Below are 12,922 nucleotides of genomic sequence, written 5' to 3'. Positions count from 1 at the left end.
CGTCGGTTTGGCGTTATTCGAGCGAAAACGCGAGCAATGGTATTGAAATTTGTTTACTCGGTGAAAATGCAATAGGCTAGAAAGCCTGTTATGTAACTTGCAGTTTATTGATAACTTTTGATTTGACGCATGCGCGTTAATCTATCCGGCATTTACACTCGCTATGGCAACACAGGACTCTGGTGTTGTGACGGGTTTAGCCAATGAATCAACCGTTATCAGAGACAGATGGAAAATTGTGAGCTACCTTAACCTATTTTTGCGTTTAAATTACGAGGGTCCCCCTTGAGGTTCTCTCTTTTCTTGAGCAGGTGAAGAAGGTCGGCGGCGGAGGATTCGGTGAGAGGCGGATTGACTGCGAGAAGGAAATCGAGAGCGTCATGTCTTGTCGTTTGTAGGTGAGATATATGAGGGTATCGACGAAGAGAACGGCGAACGAGTTGCCGTCAAGTTGGAGGCTGCCAATCAAGCTAAACAAGTGCTGAGGATGGAGGTGGCTGTTTTGAAAAGGCTGCAAGGTGGGATGCGAGACGTGGAATGCGTTGTTCGAATGGCAGTGTTTGTCGTGCCAGTGCTCGTTCGTTCGATGCTGCATATGTTTGGGTGTCTGTCTGTTGGACTGTCTGTGAGTTATTAAAGGACCATTTCGGCCACATGCGCTAGTAAATTGCGCCCAGCATACACCTTTGATTGTTGGTTACCAACAATCAAATTGAGACATTTGACGCATTTGCAGAACGAGATATGCTTAGGTATGCTTTTAACTAATTAAATGACATTCTATCGGATGTGTTTGTAACTTTTTCTATCGGACGTGTTTGTAACTTTTTCGATCGGGGCTCCAACTTCTCAAATATCTACCGTAGACCGCAGTTTGCAAAGCATGCTGTTTGGTTCAGTAACTGAAACACTTATGCATAACTTACTCATACTTATCAAGCGTTCAACACTTTTGTAGCGTGACGTTGAAGAGGGTTTTCTTGCCATCATGTGACATCGACAGCAGTCAGTGAAGCGTTGTGGACATCGAAACAGATCCGGACGGCGAAACAGATCCGGAGACGCCAATATCGCTCGCCTCTCTAACCTCTTAGTTGTGTTCATGTGCTACAGACCACGTATGAACAGCTGTTTTTACCACACGCCGAAAGGGGCCCTGTCATAAGAACTGGACTCAACCGTAACTTCACGTTGCAGTTCTTGTCACTTCCATCAGCGCATGCAGCCATTGCTTTTTACTGCAAATGTACGTTAGCGCGCGTCTCTGAAACGTTGCGTTAACGCAAATCTCCGAAATGTCTCTTTAAATAGATGACGTTGGTGTTTGTCTGTATGATGGTGTCTGCATGATTGGTTGTTCGTCTGTTGTTGGTCTCTTGATCTATGTTGCTGCTGAGCAGTACCGTATATCCTTTGGATGCTAATCAGTATAGGCCACACTGAAAATTGCTGGATTGAGGATTTAATTAATTAATTTAGAAAAAAGAAAAAAAAACTTAGAAAAAGTTAAGGATAAAATCTTTAATTTTTGATATATTTAATATCAACTACAACTAAAATGTCTCAGTACAATTCATTAAGTTCGCTAATTCAGCTACAAGCCATAAGAAACGTGACTTTGTAACAGTCACTAGACTTGGTGAGTAGCGTACTCTAAACGTATTGGGCTGAACCGACTTCCAGTCTGGGTGACTATGTCTGTCATGCTGCAGGAATGTGCCATGCCTCCTTAGTGTGGCCCAATCACAAAGCATTAATTCCTTTATGTCGTACGTGGCAACGAGAGACAATGGATGAACAGCCGATCATATACACGAAACTTTCTTGAGAGAGTTTTCTTAACCAGAACAGTGTAATTCATGTTTGCGATCGTTAGGACTTATTGGAAATAAGCAACAGAACTCACCTGTCTACAACTGCCGACCCGAAATCGATTGCTTTCTTGGTTTTGCGATATTTATACGTGAATCTAACATTACGTAACCAGAGAGATTTTATGTCCCGTATACGATGACTCTGTACAGACTATTTACGGACTTTGTGGTCATGCGAAACGGCATCGCTATTTACAGTTTTAGATACGGTTTACAGGAAACACGTCTAGAAAGAAAATAGTATGTGTATTTGTATTTCAACTAGTCCTCCTACGTAGCTATGTAGCTACTGTATGTGGTGTTCAGGACTTTGAAGGCTCATAGCTGTGGAAGCGATGGTGAAAACACAGTTTCAATTACTAGTGTTTAATGATAAGTTTGGTATTTTATTGGTTGGGTCGTAGTGTATGGACATGATAATATTTATAATCCTATACTATAATACGCCAACCCCCACTTTCGTCTGGATGGATGTCTGTCTGTAACGCGGCGGCCTGGTCGAGTTTGACCGTCGGAGACGAACCGTCGAGTCGTATTTCACCTATAGACTGCCTCCGATGGCCAGAAACAAGACTTTGGCATTCTGAAATGAGATGTGCTGGACTTTGTTTGTTCAATTAATAACCAAGTATGGGGATATGACGTGTGCTCGCCAGCCACTGTACGACTTTCTCTAATTCCCAATGTTTACTATGTGGGAAGAGTTTGAGATGGGGATGATAGAGACAAAACTCTGTCTCGAGTGAATACAACGACAGCAGCAAATCCGTAGACTGCAAACTGCAACAACGACGACAGCAAATGTGTAGAGTGCAAAGCTGCGCTGGCTGGAGTGCATGTGTAAGATGCCTAGAGTAATAGGTCACATGTATTGTACGTGCTAACGCGCTCTGCAGCTGAGTAAGCGTTATACAAAGGTAGCACACGCTAACAATTACTATTCTAAAATTTAGAACATTGAAAATTTGCCAAATATAGGACTACGGGCAAAAGTTAATTTTTTGCATTTTCTTAGCCTAATAAGTGTAAACACGCAAAGATTGCTACCGCCCATAGGGTGGTGTAGTACTAGTTATTAGTATTGTTACACTGGATAGCTAAGCTCCTTACAACAGAAGATGATGCCTACATGATGAAATCTACTTTATGTGTCAAATTTAGCTGAGAATATTCTGAAATGAATTGCCAGTGTGAGAATGATCATTTTGTGTGATTTAAGGAAAATTTTGCTAGTCACTTGGAATTAATCTGTGCATTCACAGCAAGTGTATGTGTACTAATAATTTATTTTGTTCTATGCACAGATCATACACACACACACACACACACACACACACACACACACACACACACACACACACGCGCGCGTGCGCACGACGCACTGTGACACACACACACACACACACACACACACGCGTGCGCACACACACACACACACGTGCTCACACACACATGCACACACACACACGTGCTCACGCACACATGCACACACACACACATACACACTTGGCGAAAAGACTTATAGATCTTTTTATATTTACTATCTTAAGATTGGTCTCTGCCTTCATTGTTTTCAACATGTTTTGCTCTACATTTTAATTACAAAATTTCATGTCCTTACATGATGACCACTATAGTTGTACAGTATTTGACTAAGAGTAGGTGCATGCAAGAGATGCACAAAGACAGGATCAGCCAGAGATTACAATCAGATGACATTTTGTTTGACTGTCATTATCCACTCTTTGTGTCATCAGGATTTCCCCACGTCTGCAAGTTCTTCGGTTGCGGAAGGAATTCTCGTTTCAACTACATGGTCATGTCACTTCAAGGTCCAAATCTAGCAGAGTTACGTCGCCAGCAACCGCACGGCATCTTCAGCTCAAGCACGACCTTAAGAATTGGAGTACAAGCTCTTAAAGCGATCCGGTGTGTCCACCAGTGTGGCTTCCTGCATCGAGACATCAAACCGGTAAGCACCGTGTTGGTCTGCTAATGAAGCAGTTGCTATTACACAAGCTTACAGTCATGCTGGAAATTTTGTTTTGTTTTGTTTTGTTTTGTTTGTAGTCGAACTTTGCGGTTGGGAGCTCATCAAAGACGAGCAACGTGTTGTACATCTTGGACTTTGGCCTGTCAAGACAGTTTTTGGACTCTGCGGGAAAGCTAAGAGTTGTAAGACGTTCTAATATGTTTTGTGCATTCTGACCAACATAATACATGTAATTGTTTGTGTTGTCTTTTGTTCGACAGTTAAGGCACTTGTTTCTACCAACTTATTGTTAACTTATGGTTGTATTTATGTGCTACTGTAAATGATAAAAATTTTGTCAGACAAAAGTTTTCATAATTTTTAAAAAAAATTTTGATGAATTAAGTACCGGATGAAATTTTTTGCACAAGTTCTACAAGCTGTGCTGCAGTCCGAGGCACATGTTGATGACACTGATTTAGTACACTGATGTAGTACACTGATGTAGTACACTGATGTAGTACACTGATTCAAATGTTACTCAAGTCAGTATTAGCTTCTGGTTCAGCTTCATTGGGAATTGGAAGAAAGGGAGTCTTTGCTTCCAGTCACCTGCCAACAAGACGAGGATTACATGAGCTACAGCCATTTGATCAGTTACATATCACATGTAGCAGCTACACAGTACACTATGTATGTCGATGGCAAAGAAGTAGTACACGGCTCTAATTTCTAGTGCTTAGTTATTGTAAGGACTTATGTGGTGCTCAAGTGTCAGATGGACTGAGTACCAGGCTTCTTTCAGTACTCAACCAGCTACCTTCTCCCACACATCACTAGCATATACATAGTGATACTGTACTACACTACACTACAGTACTAGGTACTGATGAAATTTTTTCACAACAAACGTGTCTTGGTGGACTTTGACAAAATTGTTTTGCTTGATGAAATATTTGTTGTTTACAGTATGTACCTTCTTGAATGTCAATCATATTCCTTATCTTCTCGTCTGCATGTACAGTATGTGTGCTCATGTGCTTGTTTGCTTGTTTACACCCACTTGTGTATCAACTTACTTACCTAACTGTCTGTCTGCTTGCTTGTTTCTAACATTGCAAATGTTGTTTTATATCAATGAGGTTGTGATGTCTTTAGGCTCGTACTGTTGCCGGCTTTAGAGGAACTGTTCGTTATGCTTCGGTAAATGCACACAAGTCAAAGGTGTTCGTTGGGCTGTATCTCTTCTTGTGGTTGGAGTTTTTAAGTATTGTGTTGTATGTAGGAGTTAGGACGTCATGATGACATTATATCTCTTTTCTACATGTTGGTGGAGTTTACAATTGGTCAGTTGCCGTGGAGAAAACTCAAAGAAAAAGTATGATTTGCTTCTAATTATAACAGAAACCATTTTAACTATATTACTCGTCAACTACCGAAGGCTCAAAATGACATACATTGATGCAACACACATTAACACGTAGCATACAACACACATCTGTGTTTAATTGTACATCATCTTGTGTAGTGATGTCGTAAGCAGACTTGCCAGTCACATCATTTCTCCATGTTATTACGTCTCGTTGAAGACGTTTGTAGTGTACAGTTGGAGTTTATTTGCTTGTGTAGCAATTCGTAGTGAAGCTCAGGGTTCGAAAAATGTGTTTGAATGTGGTTGCCAGTTTGGCCACCTAGTGGAAAGGTTGGTCGCCAAACTTTCACTAGTTTCTAGGTCAGAGATTCCAGAAGTAAAGAAGTCATTGATACCACTGTTGAGACCCTTTCCAGATTATCATGTTTGACATTATTATTCAGTTTGTTGTCTGGCATCACCGACTGTTTTATAGGGTCATCCAATTCAAGTGTAATTTGTTTTTATTAGATTTCAAAGAGAACTGACCAACTGACTGACTTGACGAACTATTGCAATCTACTTTATCTGTTCTAATTAATCAACCAATTGACTGACCAAAGTATTGACCAACTGACTGGTTGATGGTACAACAAAGCTAGCTAATGGTATTTCAAACTGCTAGTAAACTAAAAGTAAATCAAGTGCAAACTGATTTGAATATTGTTTACCTCCTATACGTGCAGTTACTCTGATGGACTGTTTTTTCGTTTGACTGACTGACTGAATGACTTGGCTGTAGTTGACACATCAGTCTGCAGGGAGGCGGGCAGGTGAGCATGTGAACATACGTTGTGTGCACTGAAGAGTACTAAACCAGCAAGCAGGTAGTCAGGCTAATGAATTTGTAGACAAGAAAGTCGGCTCATTTCTTGAGTTTGTATCAAACATGAAATGTAAATGGAGTTTGCTGTCAAACAAACTTTCTGTTTGTAGGAAGTCGTTGGGAAGATAAAGTCAGAATTTGACCACAGCATGTTTCTCAAGGAACTGCCGTCTGAATTTGGACCATTCTGGCATCATCTTAAAGGGCTGACGTATGAACAGAAACCAGACTTCTCGGTAACTATCAGTTCTGACTTGCTGCAGTAGTGTGTGTGTGTGTGTGTGTGTGTGTGTGTGTGTGTGTGTGTTTGTGTGTGTGTGTGTGTGTGTGTGTGTGTGTGTGTGTGCATGAGTGTGTGACAGACATCGACAGATTGATTTGTTAGAAACTAAAGCAATGGAATTGCACAAGTAGCAATGTTTCTGTAGGCGTTCTAGAAAGCAGACAAGCATAAAGGAAATCACAAACAGACATGCAAATGGAAAGGCAGAAGTACAAACAGACATAAAAACTAAATTATTGTTTGTACTAGTTTTGATGTATGAAATATATGTGTTTAACAAACAGGTAGACAGATAAACAGATAGACAGACAGATAGACAGACAGATAGACAGACAAACAGGCAGACAGACAGACAGATAAACAGATACAAACAGATAAACAGATACAAACGGACAAACAGGTAGACAGATAAACAAATAGGCAGACAGATAGAGACAGATAGACAGACAGATAAACAGGCAGACAGACAGACAGACAGACAGCTAGACAGACTGATAGACAGACTGACAGACAGAGACAGACAGGCAGACAAGACAGACAGGCAGACAAGACAGACAGGCAGACAAGACAGACAGGCAGACAAGACAGACAGACTGATGTATAAAAATATATGAAAATTAGACAGACAGGCAGACAAGACAGACAGACAGACAGACAGACAGATAGGGTGTGTTTCCACTAGTGCCAAGCTAAACTGGTTTCAGGATTGACCTGTTTCCACCTGCACTAAACCAGTATAAACCCGTTTTGTATTGTAGGTTTAGCAAGTGGTTTAGGTTTCATTGTCACGTGACAGTAGTGCGCTTGTTTAGATGGCTTCTGACAACGCAATTTTGATGATATTGACTATTTTGCTATATATTTGTATTTTTATATATAAATATTTAGGCGTCGTAAAGCACTGGCACTTCTCTCACATTCACACGAGGTGACAGGAATAGTACAGGCGATGGTCAAAAGAACTGAGATGTTTGGGAAGTCAGTGGCGTCACATTCTTTGATGGCTTTTGCTGGTGAGCGCGGTCTCTTCTCAGCGAGCATTGCCATATATCTGTTCCTCCAGCGCCTGAGTTTCGTGTCCATCAATTCAGGCAATGGCAGATCATCTCTGTACTTAATCAGCGCCTCCTCCAGGTTGACATCTTGCGAACATATGATACTTGGTACAAGACCAAGTAGGGAAATGGCTGTGACTGCCAACTTTGAGAACTGCCGGTTGATGCTAATAATAATATGATCAAGAAAGGGAATTGCAATATTTCTCTGGAAATACTCTTGAACAGAAGCAGCTGGAATATTGCTGCGATTTTGTTGCCTTGCTGCAATACAAGGCATTGTAATTGTACTTCCAACATTTTTTGCCATGTCTGAACTAACTTTGTAGATTTGAGAAAAGCTGCTTTCAATGTTTGCACGCTTGCTGTTGTAGGTCCTCACAATTTCAGATATCATGTTATGCGCTTTCACAATATCAACAGCTTTGCTCTGCAGCTTCACTGTAATGCCCGAAAGGTGTGATAAGTACTGATATATTGTCACAAACACAACAAACTGAAAGGAAGTAATGCTGGCCAGAATCTGCTGTGCTTCATTGCGGCCTGCATAGTCCCAGTCAGCATACGTAGCCCCATATTTCTCCGAGTGATAGCAGAAAGCTATCATCTCTAAAGCTTCAATCACAAATACGTACTCTTGGTAGAAGTGCTGATAAGCCGTATGCCGCTCAGCCCATTGCGTCTTGCACAGATCGATCAGTGGTTAAACCCCGTTTCCTCCTCTCTGCATTGACGACATTGTGGTTGATGATCATCTCTAGAACACCACTTCTCTTTGGAATATTGACAGGATAGCCAAATATCTGGCACGTACTGTAGAGTTCGAACACATACCTCGGAGTCCTCTTGCCTACTCTAGCCCGGACTTTTTCCGTGAACGGGAGGGTGCACATGCACTCAATGCACTCCCCCCCCCCAGCCTACGGGCTTGCTAAAGTGAAGCAATCATGTATAGATGAATGAACTTATAAACAAAGACGAGAGCAATTACGGTAAAACTATGTTAGGAAATTTCTGGGTGTGAACTGGTTGGATACATAAATAGATAGGCAGGCGGTCAGACAGACAACACACACAAACTGATGAATAAACAACCATCGTGTGATGCTTGCTGTGAGGGTGTGTCAGTTTCTGCTTTTATAGCTCCTTCTCTCTCTGCTACACAAAGCCATTATCGGGCGAGGCTACAAGGATACGGATCGTTATGACTGGGAAAAGAACTGGGTGGACGGATCCATTACAACTACAACGACATCGTCTGTTCCTCTTGCCGCTGCTGCAGCTAACTCAGAAAAGAAAAAAGTAAGAAATAATTCAATGAATGGATGATTGCATGCACAGTCATCTCTCAGTCAGTTTTGAGTAGAGAACAGAGATTAATACTAACACTGTGAAGTACACCAATTGTATGAGTCAATTTTTGTGTTAATTTTAAAGATGGAGATGTCACTCTTTTACTGTCATTAGATTGAGTTATCATACTTTGTGTGAAATGTGCTGCATGTGTGTGTTGTGTATAGGGTGGAAGTAAAGTAGTGAGTCGTGGCACTAGCTTTGGTCCTCGAGGTCAACCAACACCTCTTGGAGCGGTCAGGCAAGTGACATCGCATTCAGCTCAAAGTGTCGGAAGTCTGGCTGAAGATCTTAATGGATCCATGGACAAACAGGAACAAGAACAACATGACGCAAGAGAGCAATGTTATATTGACGGTAATACATGTATATGTATAGCCATATTAGGTATTGCATGGGCTGCGTTGTTCTTTGTTTGGGCTAGTTTTGTTGTTTATTAAGTTTTGTGTAGTTCAGTGTGTGTGTGTGTGTGTGTGTGTGTGTGTGTGTGTGTGTGTGTGTGTGTGCACGTGTGTGTGTGTGTGTGCACGTGTGTGTGTGTGTGTGTGTGTGTGTGTGTGTGTGTGTGTGTGTGTGTGTGTGTGTGTGTGTGTGTGTGTGTGTGTGTGTGTGTGTGTGTGTGTGTGTGTGTGTGTGTGTGTGTGTATCTTCTGTCTGTCTGTCTGTTTGTCTGTCTATCAGTCTATGTGTCTGTCTGTCTGTGTGGCTGTCTGTGTGTCTTTCTGTGTGTCTGTCTGTCTGTGTGGCTGTCTGTGTGTCTTTCTGTGTGTCTGTCTGTCTGTGTGGCTGTCTGTGTGTCTTTCTGTGTGTCTGTCTGTTGTCGGTCGGTGGCTCTGTCTGCCTGTCTGTTCTGTCTGTCTGTTTGTTTGTCTATGTGTATGACTCTGTCTGTCTGTTTGTCTGTCTGTCTGTCTGTTTGTCTGTTTGTCTGTGTGTATCTATCTATGTGTCTGTCTGTTGTCGGTCTGTGTGTGTGTGTGTGTGTGTGTGTGTGTGTGTGTGTGTGTGTGTGTGTGTGTGTGTGTGTGTGTGTGTGTGTGACAATTTAATGTAAAGTATTTTAATTTATTTGTCCTCTTATTTCTTTAGATGTAAACATGGCGAAAAATGTACAAAATATTGAGAACAACAGCAGAAAATCATCACCTCAATCGTGTTCAGCACCACCCGTCTCTCCTCAGGACAAACACGATGTTAACAACAACAGCTCAGGGAATTCGTCAAAAAAATCAAAGGAGAGTGTCAGTGAACCATCGTCTAGGCAACAGCAAAGGGAAAGCAGCATCAGTGCCCATCGTTGTAATAGCCAGTCGAGCAACGCAAAGTCAAGCAAACAGACGAGCAGCATAAGTGATCGTAAGAGTTGTTTGAAGTCAACCAGCGAGCATCAACGTTCCACAACATCGAATGAACCATTGAAGTTACCGTTTCAACCGAGACCACCTCCAGGCAAAGCAAGTCGGCCTTGTCTGTCTGCAAGGTCAGAAAATAATTTTTATAAAAAACTAGTTATTAATCTTTTAAAGGAGCACTTCACCGATTGACACACGCACCTTAGCTAATTGTTTCTGGTCTTTTTTCAAGTTGGGGAGTTTGGCGCTATCTCAGGGCAAACTTGATAGCTGAGCATTATGATAACACAAAAAAACAAAATCGTACAAGACGTTTTCTTCAAATAACGTCCCTTGTGTGTAGGTTTTGTTTTACCGCTTCGTGTAAACTTTGATATTTGCGTAGGTAAAAGTAAAACGTGCGTTCGCATCACTGACTCACCTTCAATCGACAACGAAAAGCACACATACAGCGATGGTTCGGCTGTAGAATGAAGGCACTTTGTGTCACGTGATTATGTGCGGTGACGCACATTTCTGTGTGTTTTTCACATCAGATTTACTCAAGCCTTTTTGTACTGTGCCTCCATTCATAGAAACACAGAGGAAAGTGCGAAGACCGAGCAAGTGCAAGTTGCTCAAGATGACCCATGTACGAATGACTGAGTCGCTTATAAACTGTAACTTGTTTCTTTCACTGTTAGAGTCGCCTGAAGCGTCTAGAGCCGTCTCTTGTGTGCTCTAGTAGTTGGCCTCGGAAAGCAAGACCAAAACAATGCGCCGCGCAACTCAGCAAGCGTTCGGTTTGCAGCCCAAGGCCTTAACGTTTACTATGCGTGCGTGAAGTGCTCCTTTAATGCCATCGTTTATGTGTGTCTACTAATGTCCAGTAAGATATTGCTTAGATAGCGTCGTACACAAGTGGGTAATGAAATTTCAATAACAGCTGTTGCAAATGCATCAACTTTATTCGGCTATGAGTCTATAAGAAAAGAGACTTTGTAAAAGTCACGAGACTTGGCGAGTAGCGTACTCTAAACGTATAGGGCTAAACCGACTTCCGGTCTGGGGACTATGTGGCTGACTGGCTGGCTAGCTGACTGGCTGGCTGGCTGGCTATGTCTGTCACGCAGCAGGAATGTGCCACGCCTCCTTTGTGTGGCCCAATCACGAAACATTAATTCCTTTATGTTGTACATGGCAACCAAAGACAGTGGAGGAACAGCCAATCCTAGGTGCGAAACTTTCTTGAGAGAGTTTTACCAGAACAGTGTAATTCATGTTTGCAATTGCTAGGACTTGTCGGAAATAAACAACAGAACTCACCTGTCTACAACTGCTGACCCGAAATCGATCGCTTTCTTGGTTTTACGATATTTATACGTGAATTTAATGTTACGGAACCATGAGAGATCGTATGTTCCGATGATGATTCTACTTATGACTACAGACTATTTACGGACTTTGTGTGGTCACGCGAGATGACGGTTGCTATGTAGGATTTTAAATACGTTTTACAAGTAGCACGTCTAGAAAGAAAATGGCGTGTATATTCGTAATTCTTTGCGACAATTACTCCTCCTAGCATACATGGTGTTCAGGACTTTGAAGGCTCATAGCTGTAGGAGTGACGGTGTAAACACAGCTTCAATTACTAGTATTACATTTGAGAGGTTACCTTAGCAGTTACATTTAGCATTTGGTCAAGATCACGTTTTACTTGTGCTCCGCACAGACAATAATTGTGCTGTATAGTTGCTTGATTCGCAGTACTTACCTGACATGGTCAGTACCACTTATTTCACACTCAAGTATTCAGTAATCACATATCTTTTTCGGGCATGCAATACAACTTTCAAACGTTTTTAGTGTGGCGGATTCCAAACATGTGCAATATTGGTCACATTTTCAAGCTTTTGGGAGATTATCAACATGTCTGAGAGAATGGAGTCAAGCTCAATGTGTTTTTGTAAAGAATCATACGTGTGATCTACGCTTATATTTGAGAACCAACACCACTATCTGCACAGGATTTTGTAGGTTTAGATCCGGAGAATAACTCTGGAGTGTAGTGTATGTAGGTGTGGCAAATTTTTCTAGTAGGCTACTTGTATTTAGGGGTCAAGTGCTCGTATACGATTGGTTACTACAGAATACAGGTTTAATGTAGTAATATTGCAATTAATTAAGGCTGGACTTTCATTGTGGATATGTGAGCAGACTAGTTGTACTCGTGTACATGTAAAACTGATGCCAGACAGGCATGGTTATCGATGAATGTTTTCTAACTATTAGAAGTAGATTGAAGTTCTAGATTATTTTTGATTTGTAGTTAATGTGGAGCACACACAAAAAGCCTTGACATTCTGAAGTCTTGCTCTACAGATGTTTCCAATTAGCAAAGCTCAGTGTGTAGTTTACATGAGTAGTTATCAGTTAGACTTTCGACTTATAATAGCAAAAACAATTTTAGATATAGATTACTTGTAGTTTAAAGGATAGCTTTCTCGATTAGACTTCCCCATATGTGTGGGTTATAAATTTTAAAAAATTAACTAAGACAGTGAGACTGTAGAGCTGTAACTACATTCACAGGGGAACGAATGTGGTGCTTGGTAGAGAGCGGGAAGGGAAGTCGGTTGACTATTTTGTACGATTTTCTTACTCGGTTTCTCTAATAGTGATGCTTACAATTAGACTCATATTCACAGTTCTGTTTATCTAATGCATCGTTGTTCTCATTATAGACTGCGTCGATTTCATGTCCAGTTACCCGACACCGAAGTTACATAAACAATTCTCAACTAATCGAACAAA

General features: G+C 41.4%; 1 protein-coding gene across 1 annotated transcript in view; it reads left to right on the top strand.

The window, feature by feature from the left end:
* The first annotated feature begins 109 nt into the window (after positions 1 to 109).
* LOC134176718 (tau-tubulin kinase 2-like) overlaps positions 110 to 12,922 on the top strand; it is a 13,896-nt gene continuing 1,083 nt past the window's right edge. Inside the window, exons 1-12 of the mRNA XM_062643375.1 lie at positions 110 to 238; positions 312 to 339; positions 399 to 518; positions 3,632 to 3,846; positions 3,945 to 4,049; positions 5,005 to 5,070; positions 5,132 to 5,224; positions 6,194 to 6,319; positions 8,565 to 8,723; positions 8,942 to 9,131; positions 9,864 to 10,254; positions 12,853 to 12,922. The exon at positions 12,853 to 12,922 is cut by the window's right edge and continues 757 nt beyond it. Coding sequence (XP_062499359.1) covers positions 164 to 238; positions 312 to 339; positions 399 to 518; positions 3,632 to 3,846; positions 3,945 to 4,049; positions 5,005 to 5,070; positions 5,132 to 5,224; positions 6,194 to 6,319; positions 8,565 to 8,723; positions 8,942 to 9,131; positions 9,864 to 10,254; positions 12,853 to 12,898 — 1,614 coding nt within the window. The 5' untranslated portion in view covers positions 110 to 163 and the 3' untranslated portion in view covers positions 12,899 to 12,922. The remainder of the gene's footprint in view (positions 239 to 311; positions 340 to 398; positions 519 to 3,631; positions 3,847 to 3,944; positions 4,050 to 5,004; positions 5,071 to 5,131; positions 5,225 to 6,193; positions 6,320 to 8,564; positions 8,724 to 8,941; positions 9,132 to 9,863; positions 10,255 to 12,852) is intronic.

The sequence above is a fragment of the Corticium candelabrum genome, chromosome 3, assembly GCF_963422355.1.
Source record: "Corticium candelabrum chromosome 3, ooCorCand1.1, whole genome shotgun sequence".
NCBI classification, from domain to species: domain Eukaryota; kingdom Metazoa; phylum Porifera; class Homoscleromorpha; order Homosclerophorida; family Plakinidae; genus Corticium; species Corticium candelabrum.
Note: the sequence above shows the minus strand (reverse complement) of the source record. Positions and strands in the feature narration are given on the sequence as shown.